This window comes from Cynoglossus semilaevis, chromosome 2, assembly GCF_000523025.1.
Source record: "Cynoglossus semilaevis isolate Cse_v1.0 chromosome 2, Cse_v1.0, whole genome shotgun sequence".
In the NCBI taxonomy this organism is placed as follows: domain Eukaryota; kingdom Metazoa; phylum Chordata; class Actinopteri; order Pleuronectiformes; family Cynoglossidae; genus Cynoglossus; species Cynoglossus semilaevis.
In genome coordinates this window covers 15,912,607-15,923,732 of record NC_024308.1, presented here as the reverse complement: position 1 = coordinate 15,923,732, position 11,126 = coordinate 15,912,607, and the positions used below count along the sequence as shown (strand labels likewise).

At 41.0% G+C, this 11,126-nt stretch overlaps 1 protein-coding gene across 1 annotated transcript in view; it reads left to right on the top strand.

Annotated features, from left to right (window-relative positions):
• The first annotated feature begins 6,809 nt into the window (after positions 1-6,809).
• dpt (dermatopontin) overlaps positions 6,810-11,126 on the top strand; it is a 5,574-nt gene continuing 1,257 nt past the window's right edge. The window contains exons 1-2 of the mRNA XM_008338633.3: positions 6,810-7,295; positions 10,821-10,946. Coding sequence (XP_008336855.1) covers positions 7,021-7,295; positions 10,821-10,946 — 401 coding nt within the window. The 5' untranslated portion in view covers positions 6,810-7,020. The remainder of the gene's footprint in view (positions 7,296-10,820; positions 10,947-11,126) is intronic.

Sequence of the window (11,126 nt, the reverse complement as noted above, 5' to 3'; positions counted from 1 at the left end):
TCAATTTCCTGTCCATAGTAATGCATCAAAACCCATATCACCTGACTGCTGTGTCTACCAAGCTCAGGGGAAATGAAAATTGGTTTGGCCTAAAAACAGCTTCCTACCTCTGTAAGCTACGGCAGCATTATAGCATGTGGACTTTCAAATAACAACAGTTGGAATTTTGGACAGCGGTTGCAAGACTTTCACTGCTTTTATGCATCACAACTTGACCTTAATCCTTCAATCTCCGCTACACTACTACTCCTTTGTGCTGAGGGAATCCAGAAGCAACAGGTGACCACAGACTAGGATGGTGTGCACTCATATTAGGATGCAAATGGAAGGGATTCTCAAGTTAATGAAAGACTCAAAAATGAGAATCGAGTAAAGTTGATTTGTATCTGATGTCGGGTTTTTGTATTGTTTGTTCTTTGTTTTTTTAGCTTGTGAGAAAAGTCAGTGTTTTGAAGCTTACTAGAACAACAGCATTTGGTTAGCACATTTATTTTTATTTTATACTCTGTTATCACAAGTTATAGGTTACAGTTAATTACAAGGGTATAGCAGAAATGATGTTCCTTTGATTACCATGTTGAGTCTGGGAAGCTAACGCGGGAGAATTTCCTGGCTGGGAATGTTCAGTGTCATCTATAGAGAACTCTAAACAAAGGAAGGTTTGGATGTCATATGTCCTGGAAACGAGCAGACACACACTTTCAGAGCACCTTAAAATAATCTGATGTAAAACAGATTTCCTCCTTCATTGGATGAAAAACGTTTTTGTTTTTTTTCTCTATTAAAACTGGACAAAGTCGTGGTGTAAATGTAACATGTTCTCATTTGCATTGGTACGGTACACAAGTCTCCCTGTATGTGTAAAGAGAAAATCCCCCCCCCCGATCAGTATTGCGTTCTCCGTTTTCACAGCATTTAAAGTAAACAGTGGAATACACTCCTTTGTGAGGCCATCGACTGTCCTAGTGATAACACAGCATCCAAATGTTTGCATAATCAAGGGTTTGCCAATATTGTCATGAGGTGCAGCATTCTTAGATAAGTTGGAGATAAAATGTGGTATGCAGCATGTCACCTGGACTTGAGCACATCAATAACAGCGCGTCTGGTCTACGAACCAAAATGTCTGACAATGGCCTCCAGTGATGGCTGTTTCACGGGACTTCCCGGTTGGAAACGGATTCGACTCTAAATTTGAAAAAAAGTAAAGGCCGATCCAGTGACCCAATGGAAAGACGCACGTCTTTTCACCTCAACCGCCTGACACACCAGTCAGTGAGTGTTGTGGCTTTTCCTACTGCACGCACAGTGTCTGGTTGTCTTCATGGGTAGTCTGTTTACGTTTTGGAGGTGTTTTAACATCAGGTAGCAAGACAGTATAGAAAGTGATTTATTGAAGGGAAAGTGATTTATTGTCATTGTGACACAGCACACCGCTGCACACAACAAAATGTGACCTCTGCCTTTAACCCATCACCTTAGTGAGGAGAGGGTTCAGCTCAAGCTGAGCACTTGGGCAGCAATGTGCGGGGACAGTGCCATGCTCGGAGAGTAAGTAACAACATTCCCAATAAATTGCAACAGTAACAGTCCTTTGACAAAAGTGTAACAAAGTAGAATGACTGTTTTCTTTGCATACCGTAGATGAGTGAATGTGTACACTGTGTGTACTTCTGCAGGAGTGCCGCTTTAGGGGTTGGGTACAAGTGTATGCAAGGCAGGGAGGGAAACAGAAGATGACAGCTTCACAAAGAAATAGCTGTTATAAGTGTGAGCCAGGAGAACTGTTGACCTCTGCGATGTAAGGCAAGCGGGCTACCAACATTTTTATTAACAAATTGGTAGACTATTGTTACACAAAGTATAAATGTGGTATAACTATTTTTTTTTGGATATCTGCTGTATTTTACAAGGTAAAAAAAAATAGTATTTATCGCTCACAAAAACTCCTTGCGGCTTGGTTTTTCAGACTGTGACTCATGAGGCAGTCGGACGCACAGTATGTTTCTAGAGCTTTCTGATGGAGCGTATGCCCTGCAGGGTTAGGGTTGCATGGCTAAATCAATAAACAACACATCACGTTGTTTTTCACTGTGGCCACTGCAAGGCAGGATCCTGAAAGATGATATATTTTCCTGATTTCCATTTCTTTACATACACACCCCACTGCAGAGAGCAGTATTAGAGCAGTGACTGATATTTTACCGGTTTATACAGTTGCAAAGAAGGAAAAGTTAAAAAAAAAAAAAAAAAAAAAGAAAACAAAAATTGAGTGAAGCATGTCATGTTTCCAACGACATAATTGAGTGAAGCATGTCATGTTTCCAAACTTGGACCGACATCCTTTCTCCATTGTGTGTGGGGGTTTCTTTGGGTTCTCTGGTTCACTCCCACAGTCCAAAATATGCAGATCAAGTTCAATAGACGTTCTAGACTAAACCGCATATGTGGTTGTTTGTCTCTTTGTGGCTAGGCAACCAACGGGTGATCTTTTCACAGGATTAAGCTGTGGAATGAGCCGAAGAGCAAATATATTTGTCATACCCTGTACCTGAGTTTGATTGGCAGACTGAGTAATTAAACATAACAAATCAAATTTGAAGCCATTTATGTCCTGCCGTGTTGCAAAATGTAAACGTCGCTAAAGATATACAGACGTGACAATCAGGGCTACAATTCAAAATCACCATCTTTACTGATGTGGATGTGAGTTAGAACGACCAAATGACCGACATCTTCATTTAGGCCCTTGGTGATATGCTGGTCCAATCAGATCACTTCAGGGTTACCAAGGTTACCACTGGTGGTCTTCCTACTTTAAGGTATAAGCACCCGCCTCGCTGTTGTGAGGCCTGTTTTTTTTTTTTTTTAACGTTTCTGTAATTTGTACTCTACTGTTCAGTTCATGATTAATCCCAACCCAGATTACTTAATCTTGCAAGGACGGCCTAAAAGGTTAATTTTTTTTTCTTTTCTTATCTCTCAAGGTCCTTGAGGCTTGAGGGGAAGATGCGACATTGAAACATTTAAATGCACGAGAACAGTGTCTCGTTGACCTGAAACATTCTGGCCTGGATTGTTTTTATTCCTGCTCTGCTGGCATCACTCCTGTCAGAGTGTTGGCTCCACCTCTCTGACTCACCAGTCATTGTTTTAGTGAGACTTTCACTTGTAGCTCAATGATTTCTTTTGGCCTGAGGGCCTTTAAAAAAAAAGCCTTTTTTTCCAACCTCTTAGATTTCTTTAATGAAGTAGTTCTATTAAACTCCAATGGACAACTTGCGGAGGGAGCGTTTGATATGCCCATAGCGACACTTTTTTGTTTTTGTTTTTGGTTGAATTTCTGGTATTATAATTATATCACCACTATTAATAATTAAATATAATTGAATCAGTGACTCCTCTGGTATGTGCACAGCTCTCCATCGATTAGACCAGTGTCAGATTTAACGGGTGCTTCGTTGAACTGGGCCCTCGTTAAATACGAGTAATGGAAAAGAAGAGATCTGTGCGTCAGACGCCCATCTAAGGTTATTTCGTCGCGGGCCCAGGCAAGTCGGGCAGCCAGCTGGCCTAGACCCAACAAACTGGGGTGTCCCGTGTATTCTAGCAACCTCCTATCAGAACCTTCACTAATTTTCCAGCAGTTTTACAGCAGTTTTTTTTTTATCTGTACAAACCACTGTATGAGTTGCTGCCACCTAGTGACTGGAGGCTTGTTTATCGTTCAAGCATTACAGCAGTGGTACACTTATGTCCACGTGCCATATGTTATTGGAAGCCTCTCACGCGCTCCCCCAGGGGGGGGGCCCATGCTAGGGGGACTCGATTCTAGAGATTCTAGACACCAGAGAAATGCCTTTTTTTCTGTAACATTCTAGAAAAGTGTTACTACCCATGCAGTGGTAAATTGCTTTGCTATGTTGTTGCTTTATTTTTTTTAATTCAAATTTAATTGCATTTTCGTTGAAAAAAGAATACTGGAGTAAATACACGATTAAATATACCTCTGGGCCAAAGCGCCACTACTGGAATAAATACACAAATTAAATTCAATCCAATTAGAGAGGAAAACCAAAAAGGCAACAAAACCTATAATGATGGAAAAATAATCCTAACCCATTTAAACCAAAAAGGTAACAAAACCTAATTATGGAAAAATCTGCATACAAAAAAAATTAATCAAATTCGAATACTAAGCATTTAAAACCAAAAAGGAAAAAAAAAAACCCCCCCCCCCCCCGACTCTGTGGGGTAGTTCCTTATTCCAGCCGCCTAAAGACATTGTAGCTTTTACTTGTATTGATATTGATATCACTGTAGTCCCACAACTCGCAGCACAAAAGCAGACCGCAACACTCCGAAGTACAACGCACAGAAGTATCTTCGGCTTCAAAGAGACTGAGAGTGATGACCTCCAGCCATCAACATGGGGTCAGTGGCACATGAAGGCTGCGTCTAGGTCAAATGAAGAGCAGATGTTCTCTGTAACTGCCAAATATTTACCTTACACGAAACCGGAATGAATTTGTGGAAATCTGACCCCGAGCCTTTTGTTATTGTTATTTTGACTTGCATTTGTCCCTGGAGGAATTAAGACTATTAGCTTATCATCATGGTAGAGTCGTCTGAGATTGTTTGATACCCTGATCTGTTTGGTCACGGTTTTGAGGTATGTGGTATAAGCGAATACAGATAAAAAGAATGCATTGGTATGTACAGGGAAGGAGGTGCCGGCAGTTCGCTTTGGACTGAAGCGTCTGCTAAATATAATGTAATGTGTGATCCTTGGCACATTGTCTGCACGTCACAGTCAAGTCAGATCAAAGTGTCGCGAACAAAGCTCCGAATTGTCTATTTAGAGCAGTGTTAAAACACTGCTCTAAATAGAGATTTTTTTAATTAGAATTACTCGTCTAATAATAACTCCTCGTACTGCTACTTTTCTTTTTTTTTTACTTGTGTGGAACTCCTCCTCCTAGTGACTCACACTCCTGTTCCTGAGCATGTGTCCTCACTTATTTTTAGAACCGCAAAGATGATCTGTAGCATGAGATCAGTTACTCAAGACCGCACTGATCCAATGGATTTCTTCCCCTTAATTCACCTATGTGTAGCACAAGGCCATCATAATCCCCCTTAATCCTATTTTCACTCAAATAATATGTTTAATGTGTTCAATCCAAATGGGTCTACATCATCTGTATCAGGGGTGTCAAACTCAAGTGGGCCGGACCAGTACAACAGTAAGTCCATGATTTTTCCCTCTTTGTTTTTACGCAAATAAGAACAAGTATATTAGATATTTATGACTATTATTTATTCATATTTATTAAAATATAATTTTATTTAAAAAAAAATTGGGCCAGATTGAACGTCCTAGCGGGCCGGTTTTGGCCCGCGAGCCGTATATTTGACACCCTTGCTTTATATACTTCAAGAGTATTTCATCAGCATCATGGGCTCAGTCACTTTTCCTATTCCGCCCCACCCTCATACATGTTCATGAGATCATGAGTGATCATTGTGACATCAGCATGGATAAGAAGATATAGACAGATTAAAGCGGAGAGACCCACCTTGTTCTGCAAGAGATTTTCCTTTCCAAATATGTACCCTACGTGAATCAATCTTGCGTCGCAATCGTGTGTTGCGACTTCCTGCCAGCATGGAGAATGAGGTTTATGGTAACCTGACCGTTGGAGTTGCAGTTCTTTATCTCACCCTAAACATGCGGGCTACACGCCCAAAATGCTCACTGACCTCATCGTAGGTGCTGGTTGCTGTGTAAGTTGTGAGGTTTCTCTGTTTCCGCCCACGTTTTTACAGACTGTTTCATGTGAATGGGAGCGACGTATTTTACAACAGATAAAATAATGATATTATATATTACAGAAATATAATAACTTTTTCCTCCTACAGCCCAAACACATGCTCATTTTAAGGAATTGGGTCGAATGGTCCAAACGCGTGAATAGGCAACAGACAAGCGAATTGTCCCCACCCTCTACACTGAATGCTGTGACTGGCTCCGCCCACCCTCTACAGAACATAGAATTAAGTGGTAGATGATGGATCGATGGACTGATGTCACCCCCACCCCAGTCACTGCCAGTATAGAACATTAGCAGCGATATAGCCTAAGCAAATCCATTTGTGATGCTCGCTGTTAAAATATTACATTAGAGGCCGTCTTTAATGTGGATAAAATCATAGCAGGACTATTTCTGGCCTCATCGCATCATTCCAGCATCATTTCCTATGAACATCTGACAGATGATCTTCAAGAGCTAAAGGAGGAGCTGTAGAAAGTAGCTGTGATCTAAAAAAAAAACAAAAAAAGCATTACAGATTTAGCTGCAATCCTTTATTATTATTGTTCTTTAAAAAAAAAAATCTAAATTAATGAGCAAATTGCGAGGTCTGTCTGTCTCGTTCACGCCTTTCTGCTGTGTAATCAGTGTCTCAGTGTTCATTAGTCTCACTGGTGTCAGCTGGTGCCCTGGGTATATAAACCTCTGTCCCTCACTCTGTCCTTGTGATGGTGGTGTGTTCACAAGGTGACTATCACGTTTGCTGCATTACGTGCAATAAATGCCCGTCTGTCTCTAAATCAGTGAGTCATCATCTCACTGTTGACCCCAAATTATCGTGATTAAGATTTAAAATGATAATTTATTTTTTTCAAGTTATGCTGTAAGCTAGTCTCACATTAGCCCATGCTCATGTGTCAAAAAAAAAGCACCACTTAAGTGTTTGAATTACATGTCATCTTTGACTCTATTGTTTTAAGGTGCACCGGTTTCTACTGTGGGGCCGCTTAGGTCTGTATCTCAAAGTCCACCTTAAAAAAAGTCCAACTGACTCAGGATTTTATTCTGGGAGAACCAAATTACACATCACTCTGGTATATAAAACATCTGGACAACAACAGGCTGAGAGGAGTTGTAAGGGCGTCCAACAACAGCAGCAGCAACAGCAGCAGCAGCAGCAGCAGCGGTCACACTGATCTTTTTCACCATGAATCCTGCTCCACTGGCGTTGGCGTTGACTCTGCTGGTCACGGTTAACGCTCAGTCCCACGACCATCATGACATGGGCTGGATCAACGGCTACCGACAGGGCTTCAACTTCCAGTGCCCTCACGGCGAGGTCCTTGTGGCAATCAGGAGCTACTACAGCCAGGAGGATGGTTCTGACCGCCTGTGGTCGTTTGAGTGCCAGCCCACACCTGAGAGTCTGGGAGAACCCAGTGGCTGTTGGTGGGATGACATCAACCGTGCTGGGATGGAGTGGTGAGTCACATCTGGCTGCTTTTGTATGTTCGTCACCACATGTTTGTTTACATCATCCTGTCAGTGAATAAGAGCGCAAATGAAGAGGGGTTCTTTTTAATGAAATAAATAGTATACTAAAAGTTAAAACCATGTTTCCAGTTAATTCCCTAGATTAATAATCAAAGCTAGGGGAATAACCTATTTTGAATATTCTGAAAATATTTATTGAATGTAGTATGAGTATAGAATGCAGAATAGCAAAGTACATTTACACGCAGCTTGTTATAGTTAATATAGCAGTGGATTACTGCACAGTACTGTACAATACAGTAGTTATATATAAAACAAAATACGTTTCCTATAACAACTTGGGTTGTTTCTGAATACAAAATCCAACACTGATGTGGACGGCAGCAGCTGCGACCTTCAGATCGTTCGAGTTCGCGACCCTTGCTCTAGCCCAGTGGTTCTCAATCATTTTCTGTCATGCCCCCCCCTTGGGGACAGAAAAGTTTTCACGCCCCCCGGCACCCGCACCCTCTCCGACCCAAACCCCCGCGAACTGAAATTCCATTGAGAACCTGATAACATATATAATCTTTATCCGTACAAACCACTGTATGCTGCCACCTAGTGACTGGAGGCTTACTATCATTCAAGCAGTGGTACACTTATGTCCAGGGTGCCATATTCCATTAGAAGCCCCTCATGGCCCCCCCCAGCAGCTCATCGCCCCCGCTGTGGGGGGCCCGCCCCATTGTTTGAGCCAGAGTCTAGTCCTTGGAGATCGCCACTGGCAAAGAACAGAGGCCCGTCCGAGTTCTGAGTGCAGTTCTCCCCGGGTGACAGTGGCAAGGACAGTGAAGATGCGTAGTTTATCGGGAGTATAAACACAGTACAGCTGCCAACAATCTTCATTTATTTGAAGACAACGTTAGCCACATGTCTGTGCTTCTCAAAGCTAACCTCCTGGGTCGAAATGTCGCCCAACTGTAACAGGCAGCTGCTTCAGCTGCCGCAGTGAACGGTGTTATATTCCTGATCCTTGGTTCTGTCTTTGCTCTCTTTCTGGTCTCCAATTGGCTCTTTTTGGCTGGTGTTGTCACTGACCCTGGCTAAACGCTCAAGGAACAAGCTAGCCTTTTGAATGGAATGTAATTGATGATATACTGTAGACGTCTGCAGGTCAGCTTTGTGTTGTGCAGCCAAGAACCTAGCTACCACCCCCTCACGTGAATTCTAAGATTCTTCAGCTCTGGTAATCAACACTATCCCACTCTATTTATGAAATGCAAACTTAAAAAATGTGGGGAACATTCAGAGCTGAATACCATCTGGGCTCATGTCTGCTGACAACTGCTGCACCTATCTGCCTTCCTGGCGAAGCATCAGTTCATTTTTTGTTTTTTTGTTTTGCTGAGATAAGAGTGCGTATCAAGACCTTCTCACGTAACATTCAAATATTTGACCTGCAATCACAGACATGAGCAGAAGAAAGTATTTACAACACATGGACAACTGCTGACGCATGGGTGTGGAAAGCACAACTAATGTCTTTGAAGTGCTTTGAAGTGAATGTTTTTATTTTTGCATTGAATAATCGTATTTATATCAGGGGTTCCCAACCCCTGGTTGGGGGACCGCAGTGGGCCACAGTGAAGAAATGTACTTCAGTTTTACTAATTGACTTCATTCAAAAAGAATCCAGTCATATCCCTTTACTTTCTTCATTCAATGTTTTTAAACAACAGATCATTCAGACTCTGATACTAACAGAAGAAAGTCTAAAAGATGTTTTATTTTGAAATTTTCAATAATAATTCAATAATAGTGACGGTAGATACTGGCCGACCTGTACTTGGTACAAAAAGAGGTTGATCTACATGGTGGTAAGAAAAAAAACAACCTATCATACCGATGCAGTTCAGTTGATATATAATGTATTCGAAACTCACAAATGGTCTGGAAAAATGTTGCCTTGAACAATTTTCCACATGTGTATTTTCTGTTTCTCCTCTGTTAGACTTTACGGGAAATCAAATCCTCCTGAGCCTTGATCAGTGTCCAATAATGACTAATACGTTTCAGCAGACGTTTCCTTGGAATGCAACTGACAAGATTCATAGGGTTCCCCCGGGGTGACCCTTCAAGTATACAAGAGTTGTTGTGTTCATCTGAATTCAATACAAAAATCTCAACAATACGGGAGGAGAAGAAAAAAATCAATACAAAAATCTCAACAATACGGGAAGAAAATGAGAAGAAAAGTCCTGTTTCTTATTGTCTGGAAATTCATTTTCACTCAAAAGCTGCAGCTAACATTAGTTGCGTTCGACTCGCCATGACTCACCAGCAATCACTGTGAAAGGAGAAGCCTAGCCTCTCATTGCAACCATGATAAAGTGCACACAAATCACTGAAACAGCTCTTCACGTTAACTCTTGATCTGAATGAAGATTCTTAAGTGTTTAGAATTAAAGCTGAGTCTTTCAAACGCAATAAGCTCTTCCTCTAACAACCACGCCTGCTGTCTGTTTGAATTACACTGGCCGGGACATTGGCCTGCAGGGTAACTGCCTCCACTGGTAGAATGGCTGAAGGCTGTGCCTGTGTTGCCATGACAAACGTCTACACATGCTTCAGCTCCCGCTGATTGGGTCTGGCATTCTTAAAAGTGTTGTGGTGACAGTGGAAAGTGTGGGCTATAAACAAAGCAACAAACCAGTATTTACCTCCGCTGACGTGGGTGCCATTTGTCAACTGTCTAAATGTTACTTACAGTCATTACCTCTCGGAAAAGACCCCCCTCAGAAATATGAATCCAGTTTTTTTAAAATAAAATACTTTTTACCAGTGGATGGATACTGTAGTTGCTAGAGTTTGCTAAAGGAAGCGGTAGAAAAGTACACTAGAGTGGTGCCCAACCTTTTTTGTACCAAGGACCGGTTGGTATCAGCTGTTACTGTGTCGTAAGGACCGGTTGGTATCAGCTGTTACTGTGTTGTGCCATTGTTGAAGAATCATATTTTTGTTTTGTTTTGTTTTGTTTTGTTTTGTTTTGTTTTGTTTTGTTTTGTTTTGTTTTGTTTTGTTTTGTTTTGTTTTGTTTTGTTTTGTTTTGTTTTGTTTTGTTTTGTTTTGTTTTGTTTTGTTTTGTTTTGTTTTGTTTTGTTTTGTTTTGTTTTGTTTTGTTTTGTTTTGTTTTGTTTTGTTTTGTTTTGTTTTGTTTTGTTTTGTTTTGTTTTGTTTTGTTTTGTTTTGTTTTGTTTTGTTTTGTTTTGTTTTGTTTTGTTTTGTTTTGTTTTGTTTTGTTTTGTTTTGTTTTGTTTTGTTTTGTTTTGTTTTGTTTTGTTTTGTTTTGTTTTGTTTTGTTTTGTTTTGTTTTGTTTTGTTTTGTTTTGTTTTGTTTTGTTTTGTTTTGTTTTGTTTTGTTTTGTTTTGTTTTGTTTTGTTTTGTTTTGTTTTGTTTTGTTTTGTTTTTGTTCTGTTTACTTTTTTTGCAGTATTTTCTTTTTGTTGCGTTAACATCTTCCTCTTTTGCAGGACTTCAAAGTGTTCCCGTAACGGCCTGGTCGCTGGGGTGCAGAGCAAGTACTTTGAATCGGTTCTCGACCGGGAATGGCAGTTCTACTGCTGCTTTTACAAACGCCGCTGTCCCTACTCCTGCATGTACGTCAGTTCAGTTGGTTTATGAAGTTAAATGATACCGTATGAATAATCTTATTTAAATGCCACGGTCTCATCCGTTGTGAACTCTCCCACTGTGGCCCGGTATTAAATGACCCATGGACCAGCACCGGTCCCCGGAACAGGGGTTGGGAACCTCTGCCCTACTGTACATGCTTTTGG